Source organism: Berghia stephanieae, chromosome 2 (assembly GCF_034508935.2).
Source record: "Berghia stephanieae isolate SIO BIC M18660-M18661 chromosome 2, UCSD_Bste_1.3, whole genome shotgun sequence".
In the NCBI taxonomy this organism is placed as follows: Eukaryota; Metazoa; Mollusca; class Gastropoda; order Nudibranchia; family Aeolidiidae; genus Berghia; species Berghia stephanieae.
Window position 1 is genome coordinate 43,696,096 of NC_088361.1, and position 15,000 is coordinate 43,711,095.

At 36.7% G+C, this 15,000-nt stretch overlaps 1 protein-coding gene across 1 annotated transcript in view; it reads right to left on the bottom strand.

Annotated features, from left to right (window-relative positions):
- LOC144964940 (putative transporter YutK) overlaps positions 1–15,000 on the bottom strand; it is a 90,188-nt gene that overhangs the window by 17,694 nt on the left and 57,494 nt on the right. Inside the window, exons 9-11 of the mRNA XM_078899743.1 lie at positions 11,606–11,739; positions 9,725–9,890; positions 231–374 (exon numbers count right to left, since the gene is read on the bottom strand). Coding sequence (XP_078755869.1) covers positions 231–374; positions 9,725–9,890; positions 11,606–11,739 — 444 coding nt within the window. The remainder of the gene's footprint in view (positions 1–230; positions 375–9,724; positions 9,891–11,605; positions 11,740–15,000) is intronic.

Sequence of the window (15,000 nt, forward strand, 5' to 3'; positions counted from 1 at the left end):
TCATACTTTTATAATGTGTGTCACTGAATGTACAAAATATGAAATGAATTTGTGAAAATAATAATATACATAATAATGACACTTACATCTAGTCACGAATACAAGATAATTATAGTTATACTACCACCATTTATATTGTAAATATTTAACATAAACAGGGGGTATGTCATTATATGTTTTGCACACCTACCAACTTAACGGTCGAATTCATTTTTTCCCAACCGACTTACCTTGATGAGAAAACCCAGTTCTTGATATCCAACGATAGGTGTTGCTAAAAGTTTAATTCCGATGAGTTCTCCAACCTTTCTACACTCAGACACGTCCACTCCCATCATATATGCCACAGGGAATATGACGTAAGAAAAAACAACCTGTAGGTAATCGGAGAGAAATCATTCCGAACTTATATTTATCTATCAAAAGCGTTTGAATTTAATAATTTTATATTCGTCAATCAAGAATTATGTCTGAATGAAATATATATATATAGATTTTGCCACAAGGATAGGGTGCAACTCATCCCGTTTACTTCTTGTTTCATTGTACGCATTTGCACTGTGTTGAACACACAATCAAAACAAGAAAGCAGAATTCCTAAAACTGACAACTGACAGTCATGGTTTATTCTGACTTACTGACTTACTGACTTAAGCCCCCCATAGACGCCGACATCCGCTGGTAGCGGGACGGATGACCTATCGCTTTGACCCCATCCCTGCGTTTATCGCAGATGATTTTTGCCCACATACGGGGAGATATTTTTTTAGGCGATCGGCGATAGGGGGCGTGGCAGTATAAAAAAGTGGACAATTTTTTTCGGATTTTCGCTGTTTTCACGTCGGATTCGTGATCAGCGTCAAATTTACAATAGGTTTGATACTAAGAACTGTGTGTTTACTCCAAAAATTGGTGAAATTAGAAATAAATTTTAATTAATAGTGAGGCTATGTGGCCGACAGAACCGATCCCAGTTACTGTCTGTTATTCTATCTTTCGTCTTGCCACAATAGTGATTACTTCTCACTAAATTATATCAATTAGACTGTTGAAGGAACGAAATTGACATCATTCCACTCTTTGTTATTGTATTAAGGCAGTCATTTTGGTAATTAGTTCTCACTAAATTATATCAATCAGACTTTTAACGTTCAAGGTTACTCGTAGTTTTGTATGACGGTACGTTATTTCCGACTGGTGGATGTTGCGAGCATTTTACCTAAACTCATAGCATCAATAACCGTCCAAGATATTCGCATCATATGTAGCAATAGCTATAATAATCTAACATGTCGAGAGAGAGAGAGAGAGAGAGAGAGAGAGAGAGAGAGAGAGAGAGAGAGAGAGAGAGAGAGAGAGAGAGAGAGGGAGAGAGAGAAAGAGAAAGAGAGAAAAATTTACTTGCGCTATATATACCGCTATATTCAATAAAGGTGCTCAAATCACTTTATAAGGGTCTTTGGCCAACATAAAAACATGTTAGACGAGACATGACTGTTAAGCGATATTGCAATTGTTTCCCGACAGAGACGACGCTGTAAACAGCAGGTACTCATTTTAACAGTGAACAAGGTGAGAGAATGCGAGTAAAGAGCCTTTTCCAAGGACTCAATTATGCGCCACTCAGAGCGGGACTCGAATCCAGTACCGTCCGATCCAAAGGCGAGAGTCATTTCACAAGATCACATGCATAGCCGCACAAAAAAGTGATGAGAGAATAGATTCATATGTATTGAAGGAGGAGAGAGCGGATGGAGTGAGTAAAGTTCTTGGATATTTATAGAAGGAACCAAATTGACGTCACTCATCTTATTGTTATTGTTTTTTGACACCCATTTTATGATTAGTTCTCATTAAAATATATCAGACTATAACGTTCAAGGTTCCATGTAGATCTTTGGGCTGGAGTGATATTTCTGGCTGGCGGACTTTGTGAGTATTTTAATTTAACACAGAGCATCAATAGAAGGAATGAATTTGACGTTAGTCAACCCGTTGTTATTGCTTTTAGACAGCATTTTATAATTAACTTATCACTAAGTTATATCAATCAGACAATGAACGTTCGCGTTTGCAGTTTTGTGTGTTAATATGTTATACCCCGATGGAGATGTCGTGAGTATTTTTCCAATACGCATAACATCAATACATTTGCAATCCGATTTAAGTTTAAAAGCAACGTAGACCACGGAAATTTTTCCATTTTGTGGACAATAAAGATTTTTTATTTATCGTCATTATTATTATTATTATTATTATTATTATTATTATTATTATTATTATTATTATTATTATTATTATTATTATTATTATTATTATTATTATTATTATTATTATTATTATCTATAAAACAAATCGACAGTGTTCCCGTGGCAGATTAAACGGGTACTCCTCGGGACTACTCGCATTCGCAACCCCCCCCCCCCCCCACCACCACACCACACACACGCACACAGCTTTTTTTCTTTTTTTTTTTTTTGGGGGGGGGGGGGGGGGGGCGTTGTTTGTAGATTATAATTCAAGGTTACAATGCCCACCCCTGTCATCACGTAGTCAAGGCTTTTTGGCGTCTGCCAATCCCAAATCTCTGTGTGAAGGTCGACCGTCATGTCGCGTCAACGGGTGAGGAGGAAAAAAAAAAAAAAAGAACTGGCATATTATTATATCATTACATTGACAATTATGAAAACTATTTTTTATTTTGTATGAAATCCTTTATAAGTTTTACGATGAACAAGAACGATACTTTTGCCATCTACCTCTTCCTGGCGCAACATTTATAAAAATAGTATTAAAAAAAAATAATAACACAGCATTTATTTGGCGCAATATCCACGTGCTCAAAGCGCTTTACAAGGGGTCCCAAGGCAACAGCAATATTAGACTTGAAAGACGAGACATGACGCCTGTCAGGCGATGTGACATTTTTTTCCCAACAAAGACAACGAACGGCCATGTTCTCATTTTACACCTGAGTACGGTGAGAGAATGTGAGTAAAGTGCCTTTTCCAAGGACTCAACTCTGCGCCACTCAGAGCGGGTCTCGAAACCTGAACCTTCCGATCCGAAAGCGAGAGTCATACCACTTGATCCATCACAAAACAGGGAGGGGCACTTTTCTGTCGGCCACATAGCCTCAATATTAAGCAAAGCGGGCTTTGATTGCGATCGACCGTACCTAGGTTTATCGGCCAGGTATTTGGCCACACACATTGCGTTTTCACCCCGGTTTGCCTGATCGTGGTTCGGACGCCTATCAAAACCGTGCGTGTATGGAGCCTTTTAGATGCCTTTCGCGTCTCGACCGAAAGATCGGGTCGCCTTGGCTGTTTCCAGTATTTCCTGTGTGAGGTGTCTCCAATATTGCCGGTCCTCTGCTAGGGTTCTCAGATTTTCAAGGTCCCCTGCCGTTATGAGACTAATGCTTTGTCCAAGTGTTGTGAGGTTTTTGTTTAGGATCACAGGGAGTGTTGTGATCGGTCTTCCTCTGAAAAAGTTCCCGTGTTTTTGGAAGTATCCCGACATGGCTTGGTTAGCTGGTATGTTTTTGTCCCTGAGTAGTATGTGACCGAAAAGTTGCCATCGTTGTTGTAAAATGTCAAGGGAGATTGGTCTTTCTTTTGTGATCTTATAGAGTGATTCATTTGAGATCTTTTTGGGGTATTTGATGTCCAGTACTCTTCTTAGCTGTGTGCGATGGAAGGCATCCAGATGTTCTTCTTCGGATTTTGTCAACGCCCAAGTGCCGCAGTTATACAGAAGTACCGGTTTTACAAGAGCACGGTACAGTTTCAGTTTGGTTTTTCTCTTTATTTTGTCACCTCTAATCCATACATTGGTGAGTTGACTGAGTGCGGCGTTTGATAGCTGTTTTCTTCTTTGTACATCCTCGGTGTCTCCAATTAGTGAGCCGACTTTCTTTGTTCTTTTCCATTCCTCTTTGTTCCTCGATATTGTTGTAAATTCGGTTTTATTGGCATTGACATGGAGGTTATATTTCATGAGGGTATTTTGTATGATGTCTATATTTGCTGGTGTTGATCCAATAAAATCGACATCATCTGCATAGGCGATTTCTCTAGGGATTGCATTCTCAATATGAGTCGTTGGTTTTGGAATGACTTTTTGAACTTCTTTCAGAGATAAAAGTGTTATTAAAGCATTATTCGAGGAAAATGGTTGGACTGGTAAAAGATTGTTCGAGAATTTCCGAATAAGAACTGGTCAGTCAGGACGGTTAACAAAAATCATTACAAAAGTACGAAAAGAAGAGTCAATTCATAGAAAAAAAGGTGGTGGTCGCCCCCGTTCAGCGAGGGTAGAGGAAAATATCGACTTTGTGGAAGATGCTATTCTGTCTCAAGAAGACAATCCTGGATCCCATCTCTCTACTCATGAAGTTGCTGGTGTCCTAGGCATAAGTGACTTTTCCGTACGGCAGATTATATATATAAAAAAGATATAATCTCCGCCATTTCAAGCGAATCAAAACCAGCAGAAAGTCTGAAAACGTCAAGAGAAAACGCAAAACACGAGCAAGAGCTTTACTAGACAAATTCACCCACAACGACGTTAAGCATATCATTTTTACTGACGATAAGGCCTTCACTATTGAACTTGCAAGAAAGTCATTATGTGACGTTGTGTACGTAGTAGAAAAACTGACATTTCACTGGATAGACTTTACCACGAGAGTAATCAGTTCTCAAAAAAATTATGGTTTCGGGAGGGGTTAGTTGGAACGGCAAAACCCGTTTCCATTTCATCGATACCAAAACAACAAAAGTAAATGCACAATATTATACGGTACTCCTTAAGGAAAAACTGTTACCAGATTGCTTAACACTGTATCCTAATAATTCGTTTATTTTCCAACAAGACAGGACTGTATCCCACACAAGTAGATCGACACAAACATTCTGAGTGGAAAACAACATTAAATTCATAACAAAAGATGAATTCCCTCCCATGAGCCCCGATTTAAATCCTATGGATTTGGGCCATAATGTCAAACATTGTGTACAAAAGCAGACAAAAAGTATTCGATGAAGAGCAATTGAAAGTAGCAATCCAGGATACTTGGAATAGAATAACTATTGATGATATTCCTCGTTCAATTGCTTCGTGGAAAAAACGCCTACGTACTGTATTGTATAGTGTCACAAAACGGCAGTTCGACCGATCACGTATGAGCTTTTTGAAATCCTGACGCAACTTTGATATTATGTTATTAGGGTACGTTTTTATAAAGTCTTGTAAAAAAATAACTACTTGTTCAATGTTTTAGAAATTTCACAACGCTATTATTAAATAATCAATAATTATTGTGTCAAAAGGACAAGTCTTTACTATTATTACTTTTAAAATGACAGATCTCCAAAGTGGGCCTTTTATTTTCTCGCACCCTATATATATATATATATATATATATATATATATATATATATATATATATATATGGGGGGTGTGAGTATATAAATATATATGGGGGGTGTGAGTATGTATATGTATATATACAATAAATTTAAAGTTAAAAGGAATAGAAATTGAAAATTAAAGGGTTTTTTATATTTGAAGAAACAAGACTCTATCTCCTCAATACATGGCATATTACTGGTACTCAGATTTTTAAGGAAAAAGATTAACTTATTAGATTAAAATTAACTTTCAAGCACCAGGATTATCTGGACATAATATCGTTTTGTGACGACTGGTCACATGTATTCTATCAAAGTCGTCGATACCCAACACAAAAACAGAATTAGTTCAAATTATAAAAAAAAAGAACATAAAGTGTCAGCTGATATAGGATTTACTTTCATGATTACTTGACTCTCTCCTTACTGACTATTTCATGGATTCTCCTCATAACGTCAATAGAACACAACATAATATAGAATTTTAAAACTCTTACCAAAAGTGGATTAGAACATGCCATACATATTTTGTTTAGTTCTTATAACTATAGCATAACATTTCTTCAAATTTTGTGACGTACAAGAGACATACATCTCAATGAGAAAAATGTTGGTACCAACGGAAGCGAATGTGACGATTTTCTTTCTTATGGTAGGAGGGAGTTACGCCATCGTGAGATTCGTATGAGTATTGCATGATATAGAAAATCCTTAACCCCCACACCCACTCGTTATTCGTCAACTTGATAACCACTCCTGGGTGTTGCATCACCCATACATTTTAAAGAGGGGGAAAAAACCTATAAACCACTCATGGGTGACATTCCCCCCATATTTGAGAAATAACGGTATTCACCGTGTCAACTGGATAAGGTCAATGCAATAAAGAGTAGAAACTTTTGTAATATATTTTTCTGACTAACTATATTTTATTAAACCATAAATTTGAAAACCAAATTAATTCAAAAAATTTAATCAAACAAAAAAAAAAAAAAAGATTTTTCTGGCACCAAAAAAAAAAAAAAAAGTTTCTTAAGACTTTAGAGCACAATCTTTCACTTTGACTTTGAGCAGTTGATACAAATAAAGTCTCTGTGGTCGAAGCAAACAAAAGCATTGCATTTTGCACACACTGTTGACACTTTTTTGTCCTTCTTCCAGCTACATATTGAGCAACGTTGCTGTTGTTTGCGTGCAGACGTTGTTGTTGGCTTTGAAGTAGAATTGACAGCAGAAACTTTTGTTGGAGTTTTTTTTTTTTTTGCAGCAGGGGAATTGGTCTTTGAAGCTGATTTTTTTTTTTGCTTGGAGGGGGTTCTGGTGGTAGTTTTGGACAGTTTTGAATTGGCACTAATGGAAGAAGTGATTGGAACATCATGGAAAAGCTCAATTGCAGTTTGTATTGCGATTTTTAGAGTCCAGGAGAGAGTAGAAATTAGGCTGTGGCGCAACAGATAGGGAGTGCTGGAGGGTGCTTGAAACCTTTCTGATAAAATGTTGCCTGGCATTTTTGTGTGACAGTGGATCAGCAGGAAAATTCTCCCGAAATATCAGATGGGCAGCAAGACATGAAACATCCAAAATACTGACAAAGTACGCCATAGGGACTTTTGCGTTTGCATGAATATTCTTTGGCCATTTGGTCCATTTTGTCCACACCGCCTTTGGTGCTTTTGTAAAAACAAACCACTTCAGTTTTGTTCATCTCTGGCTTCTCAATGGCTGTTGTTGAATGCATTGAACTCAATACAGATACACATTTTTTGTTGTTTTTTTTTTAGATTTGTAGGTCACTAGCATTGCTTTATCTGTGAATGCAAACACATTTGAGTGCAGTTCGTTCTTTTTCATGATGTCCATGACGAAGTGGTTCCGGAACGAACTTTTTATCTTTTATTTTCACAATGCCCACAACAGTAACATTGCTCTCTAGTAAAGACATTGTCAAGTCATGCGTTGTAAAAAATTGTCACGCGTTATGCTACGTAATGTTTTGAGATATGGTGCTGCCAAGGCTGAAACAACATTTGCGCCATGATTTTTCTCTGGCAGTCTACCCACTTTTCCGAGGTATGGCAATGTTTTCAGAGGGTAACTTGTTTCTTCGTCACAAGGCCAGTAGATTTTCAAACCATATTTGTCTGGTTTACTTGGAATGTAAAACTTGCAGCGACCTCTGAAAGGCACCAACTGCTCGTCCATTGTAAGGTGTGGACCAGGCGTGTAGTGACGACGTAGATTTGCTTCAAACAATTCCCACAAATCCCGAATTGGAGCAAGTGGGTCCTTTTCTTTTCTGTTTGTACGAGTGTTCTTGTTGTCGAATCGTAAGTAGGACAACAAGTCCAGAAGGCGGTTATAACTGAATAAACTCCTTACGAAATTATTTCCCCAGACTTTATCCAACACTGTTTTCAATGAGACATATTGCTGACGTAACGCACCAAGTGCAAGAATCACACCTATTACTGCTATTATCTCATCTTCATTGGTATTAACCCATCCTTTTTTCTTCTTTTTTTTTTTGTTCGTATGCATGAATGCCTTCAAGGTTTGTATTTTTCACGATGATGGAAACGAGTTCTTTAAAAAAAAAAACAAACAAGTCAATTGCTTCTTCTGAAGCATGAAATTCGGTAACAATTAACTCTAAAGCAGATTCAAAAGTGGTCTCCCTTGTGTAAGAATGTAGATGTGTGGGTGGTCAGTCACCCATGAATAGTTTATAAGATATTTCTCTTTAAAAAAATATGGGTGTTGCATCACCCATGTATGAATAAAGAGTTATGGAAAAAATAAGGGCTATTAATAGCCAAACCATATTTTTTTGTGTCAGATATATAATCATAATTGAGGCATTCTTAAAGTGACAAGAATTTTCAAGAAATAGAAAAAAAAATTATAGCTGTGTAAAGAGGTCAATGGGTGTCTGGTCACCCAGGAATGGGTGTGGCGCTTAAATATTTTTACATTCATGTTATTGATGGCAATATATATTATAGATTCAGTTTTGTTATCAAGAAAAAAATAGATAAATAGTAAATGATAATGAATAATAAATAATGAATTCCCTTTATTCAACATATGGGGGAAATTTGTCTTTGGGGTCTATTCAAGGAAATAATGGAATAATTAAGGCGTCAGTCGCAGTGCAGTATTGAAAACTGAGCTAGGGCGAGGTGAATTGCTCAGTGCAGCGGGTATTCGAACTCGATACATTTCGGGTAAGAAGCAAAGACTGTACCACTGAGCTGCCCCAAATAACAGTAAAATAGGCAACAATGTACTTTCTGAACAAATGGAAATAGGATGGAATATAATTATAATAATCATGGCCAGTTAATTTGTGACAGAACCCCATTATCTAGCATTGTACGATTTTAATAGTTAAATATAGAAGGGCTTAATCTAAACAATATACTCGTACAATTCTTTCATTTCTTTGTATTCATTAAACGAGTTATTTTTATCATGCCAAACAATACGAGGAGCTTGCGATAAAAAAAAAATAACGAGTGAAAATGAAAGAATAAGTTTATTCCACCCCATCCAACTAAGATTCTTAGATATTTTGTGACCAATTGTATGGTAATGGTAGTATTTCGATTCGCCAAAAGATTATTTTTCATTGCCAATCAGTTGTCTTTTACACCTTATTTTAAACCGATAAAATGAGAAAACGTAGTATGCAATCGTTGAATACATTTTTTATTCAACGTTTTCAAAGCATTATTCAACGGTTACGTATTTACAAAGAAATGATAGGGTTTTCCAATGGGAGGGGTGGAATAATATACGAATCTTTCATCTCTTGGTGTTTATTAAACGAGTTTTTTTTTATCGAGCCCAATAACACAGCGAGCTTGTGAGTAGTAGTAGTAAGAGTAGTAGTAGTAGTAGTAGTAGTAGTAGTAGTAGTAGTAGTAGTAGTAGTAGTAGTAGTAGTAGTAGTAACAGCAGCAGCAGCAGCAGCAGCAGCAGCAGCAGTAGTAGTAGTAGTAGTAGTAGTAGTAGTAGTAACAGCAGCAGTAGTAGTAGTAGTAGTAGTAGTAGTAGTAGTAGTAGTAGTAGTAGTAGTAGTTGTAGGAGTAGTAGTAGTAGTAGTAGTAGTAGTAGTAGTAGTAGTAGTAGTAGTAGTAGAAGTAGTAGTAGTAGTAGTAGTAGTAGTAGTAGTAGTAGTAGTAGTAGTAGTAGTAGTAGTAGTAGTAGTAGTAGTAGTAGTAGTAGTAGTAGTAGTAGTAGTCTTTATTTCTCTTCTTGTGAAGAATGTTGTAAGGCTGACACTGATTATCCAAGAGAAAACTCACAGTAAAAGTCAGATTGGCTAGACCGGCCCGTTCTCCAAACCATTTTACAAGAGCATTCAACATGCTTATCATAGCTATAAAGGCCAACAGATTGCTCCAAGCGGCCACGCAAAGGCTTACGCCCATAACTGCACCATCCGAAAAGGCTGTCAAACTGTTCGATTTCCTGCAAAGGTCAAGGAGAAAAAAGGTTTTTATAATCAAAATACTTTTTTTCATTCTACACATGAGTCAAGGTCGCTGATAACCCAAATTATGATTGGCTTATTGTTTTAACGGGGATACTCTCAAACTAACGCAAAATAGTGTCCGTTACAACAATGTTAAATCAAGCCTCTTAATAGCATTCGGCCATCTGACCTGTAAATGATATGTGCACGCAGTTCAGGATTATCAATATATACTGATTAAAATATCGACAGTAATCGATTACAGCCAATTATATAATAAAGTTGATAATAAAAAATAGCTCTCTCATTATCTGTAAAATTGCAAAGTTTGTGGTATACATTTATTTTGAAAATATGAAAATAAAAGCGAAATTTGGAAGCACGCACTTGTGCCAGACAGAGCACAAATACAAAAGAATACAGAAGGAGTCATTTCAAAAAATCCTCCTGTCTCATCGAGCCTCAGATCTTCTGATAATCAGTCAGTAGTCCTTCAGAGCCATTGGACCCATGGAACCGGAGTTTATCCCGGTTTCTATAACGGGAAACGGACTTGCTATCCTTTTGATAGTCTATCGCAAAGTACTTCCCAACAGTCTAACAGACTCAGCTATCCATTCAAAGCTGGGTCGGAAAAATATCGATTGCACCCGGGATCGATCTTGGTCCCTTTGCGTGTGAAGTGAGTGCTCTACCAACTGAGCGACTATTTCACCACAGATGCTTTCAGGGGTTCAAGGCTCGATCCAGGCTGACTGATTGCTTTTGGATTCTTTTTTTTTTTCTTGTTTATTTTGCATGAACATTAACTGGTACTGTTTATTTAGTACACATCTTTACAGAGTTACCGACATCTTTAGTAAAGGGCTATAAATTGTTCAGACATCACCATATCATTAATGCTAAATTTTAATTAATCTTCATTTTGATATAAGAGAGGCAAATATTGAATTCTTATATGCTTGAACAATATTCATCCTAAATCATCATAGTCAAAAGAATATGATTGGAGAGCAATATTAAAGCAATTTCAATTCAACCCCGCCCCCTCCCCCCCCCCCCCCCTCGACTTTGTCTTTAAGCCTTTTGTATTTTGTTTACTAATATCACCATAATTACCGTGTTTGGCATGAAATCTCGAATATTTGATGAGAACTAATCTGCAAATTTAATATTAAAATAGAGGGAGTTCTGGACTGCAACTTATATATTATCGTCTTCGTTTTGTTTACATAATTTCAATTCACGCTGTCGTTTCGCCACTCATTTTGTAAAGCAGTGAAAGCTTAAAATAAAACTTTTACAACTGTAGATCTTTGAAGTTAAAGAACAAAATAATGTAAAATGAAAGTTAAGTCCCCTGCAACAGGACTCTGATATACTACCTGATGTATAAGTAGTCCTTCCAATAGGCCCATGGAGCTGGAGTTTATCCCAGTTTCTATAGCGTGAAACGGACAATAGCTATTGTTTGCTACCCTTTGGATAGAACGATAACCTATCGCAAAGTACTTTCTACTTGATCCAGCTACCCAATCACTGCTGAGTGGACAGAGGGGTCAGAAAAAACCCGACTGCACCCGGGATAGATCTCTACTAACTGAGCTGTCAGGACCCCCCTATGATGTCTAAAATACATTGTAGGGATCAATCAATGTCAGTCATCTTAATTTATCTTATCTTATTGATAACACCATAATGAAGATATTACTGGCTATCAACCATTCTGACGTGTGCCTGGGATTTCCGTGCGACCTTCTCTGTTTCTGGGTACATGAGTTTGGAGAAACCCAGGGCAGCTGGAGCAGATATCACAGCTGCCGTCAGGAGATGATTAGCCGGTGCCTGGAGTGTGGGAAATAAAAACGTTGGTTATGAACGATCTTTTGCATCAAAATCCAATTAGTATTGATAATTGATATTGATTGGGGAGCAACAGTACGGTCTTTGTTTCGTACGCGAAAGGTACTGAGTTCGAATACACGAACATTGTATGGCCTTGAGCAAGTCACATCGCTCTAGCTTCCCTAGGAATAGACAAATTTCCCCTATGGGATGAAAAATATAGCATTCTTTCACGGATTTGGATTTATTTAATGAGTTATTTTTATCGCGGCAAATAATTCACGAGCTTGCGTGAAATTATACCTTTATTCCAGCCCTCAAATTGATTTTCTTAGCTAAACTAATAATATGTAAAAATACTTAATTTTTCAATGAATTCAAGTTAACTATGGGTTGGGATGATAAAAAAAAACTTGTCATAGGGAATCCCAGACGAAATAAGGATGCCAATTTGGTACTTTAAGTAAATAAATAAAATAAAATAACATTCATTCCATTTATTCACCCCATGGGGATAATTTTTTCTCTAGGGTGCATTTTCTACACGGTTGTGTGTAGAGTTGGTGAACGGCTGCATCCATTACCACCTCTGTGTTATTCTCTATTATTTGCAGATTTTTATTCGTGATTTCAAACTATTGGACTATATTTTTTATACAGTTGTGATTTTTAGTGTTCAGTGCACCCTGTGATTATAACATTTTATGTATTTAGTCGATATTTTATTAAATAAATGGATTTTATTTTTCAAGAGGCCGATTTTTTCCCTGATTTCTACGTGCCGCCATACCTCATTCAACATGCTAATGTTATTGTTTTTATCTTTAAATGTTGTCACCAGCACTTGAAATGCCAGCGGCGATTCAATACGACCATACCTTCCTGCTATCCTTTAACAAATATAATACAACTTACCAGCTGCCCCCACTTATTATTTTTCGATTATATTATTATGAACTATTGTCATCATTTGTGTTAAAAAATCAAAACATGACGAATGAACCGTTTAAGGAAATGATAGACAAAAATAGAAATGGAAGAAAGACTAGACGGGGGAAAAGCGGTGAAAGAAAGAAAAGGAAAAGGATAAAAGTGGTCATGAATGTATTTAATCGTTTCTTCACACCGTCATTCCAACACAAGGCCATTGAACGAATACATTCCTTGCTACCAAAACAAATAAACAACTCATCGTCTAACAACAATTATCATAATCATAAATGTCTTACAGTTGGTTTGCTCAACGCAAGGTCCGTTATGAAAAAGGAAGCCTTAATTGAAAATATTATCATTGAGAAGGATTTGGATATTTTTATTATCACGGAAAGTTGGCTTAAAAACAACGACAGTAAACTGATTCCACGAGGATATAGTTTTATAGCACAGCATCGAAAAACCGGTCAAGGAGGAGAGATTTTTGTTATTCATAAAGAATCCGTAAACCACAGAAAAACAAGACGCAATCTAATTGCAATACTTTCGAGTCTCTAGTTATGACCTTAACCTCGGAAAGGAATGAGAAGTACCATGTTGTTATAATTTATAGACCTTCTCCATCCACAAGGAATAAACTCACACATAACCAATTTTATGATGAAATCAACACGCTCGAAACTAGCACAACCAGTAGTGAAATTCTTATACTGGGCGATTTCAATGTTCACATGGACGATCTAACGGATGCAAAATGTTTGAAGTTAAAGGACATTTTAGATAGTCACAATTTAAGATATGTAAAGGACGGAACTCACAAGGCGGGGCACATCTTAGACTTAGTAATTTCCAGGAAAGATAACAAAATAATTGATAACGTTGACGTTTTGGATCGCACAATTTCAGATCATAACCTGATTGCTTTAAATCTAAAAATCGAATGCAAAACAACCGTCAAGAAAACGATCACATACCGGAAAACAAAATCACTAAATAAAGAAACATTTCAAGAATCCATCAAGTCTTTGGATTTACTCGCCTGTGTTAAGAGTTGTGATAATGTTCACGAAATGGTAAACACATATAATAATTCTTTGAAAACTGCCCATTGGTCACGAAAAAAAATTACTCTTCGACCAAACACCGAGTGGTATTGCAACGAGTTACAAACACTAAAACATCAACTCAGATCTGCCGAACGGATTTGGCGTCGATTCAAATTAGAAATTCATCATCAAATCTATTTAGGACTAAAACACCAACTGAACAAATTAATTCTATCATGTAAAAAAACATACATTCAAAATAAGATAACAAGTGCCAAACGTAACTCACGTGAACTGTTCGCCACCCTGAACAAACTGATGCAGGATCACCCTTCAAGTAATTTCGAGGACCCTATTGCTACCGCAAATAGTTTCTCTCTTCACTTTAGAGATAAAATATCAGGTATTCGGAAAAAGTTGGATGAAGAAGAGACAATGAAAGCACAAGTAACTGAAACTAATGCACTTCCAGCCGGAGTAGCATTCGACGAATTTGAACCCGCCACTGAAACAGAAGTACTGTCTGCGCTGAGACAATGCTCCAAAACAACCAGTCCAATAGATCCCATTCCTTCATGGCTTGTTTTTTCTAGAGCTAATATTTTGGTTCCCGTTCTTACTCATATTGTAAATGCTAGTTTGTTTATCGGTGAGGTATCTAATAATCTTAAACATGCTATTGTCACTCCCATATTAAAGAAATCTAGCCTTGACAAAGAAGATCCAAATAATTATCGACCAGTCTCGAATCTCACCCTCATGTCTAAACTAATTGAGAAAATTGTTGCTTTCAGGCTTAACACGTTTTTGAATGAACACAAATTGTTCTCAAAATTCCAGTCTGCTTATCGCCCATATCACAGCACTGAAACTGCTCTTATTAAAATTCACAATGATATCGTAAATCATATATGTCGGAAAAATGATGATGTTGTTATCATACTACTCGACCCTAGTGCTGCTTTTGATACAATAGACCATACTCTTTTAATTGACAGACTTAAGACACTATACGGATTTGGGGGTACTGTTCTTGACTGTTTTTTTTCTTACCTCTCTGACAGAATTCAATCGGTGTCTGTGAATCGACATGACTTCTCTTCTCCTTCACCCAATTACTGTTTCCCATTAATATCGACAATCATCTCAATGTTATAACGGATATAGAAAATTGTATCTCTGAGATTAGTGACTGGATGTGTTGCAATAAACTCAGGTTAAATGAAAACAAAACAGAGGTGTTGCAAATTACAAGACGGGGCCTCGTCGACCTTTCCACGCT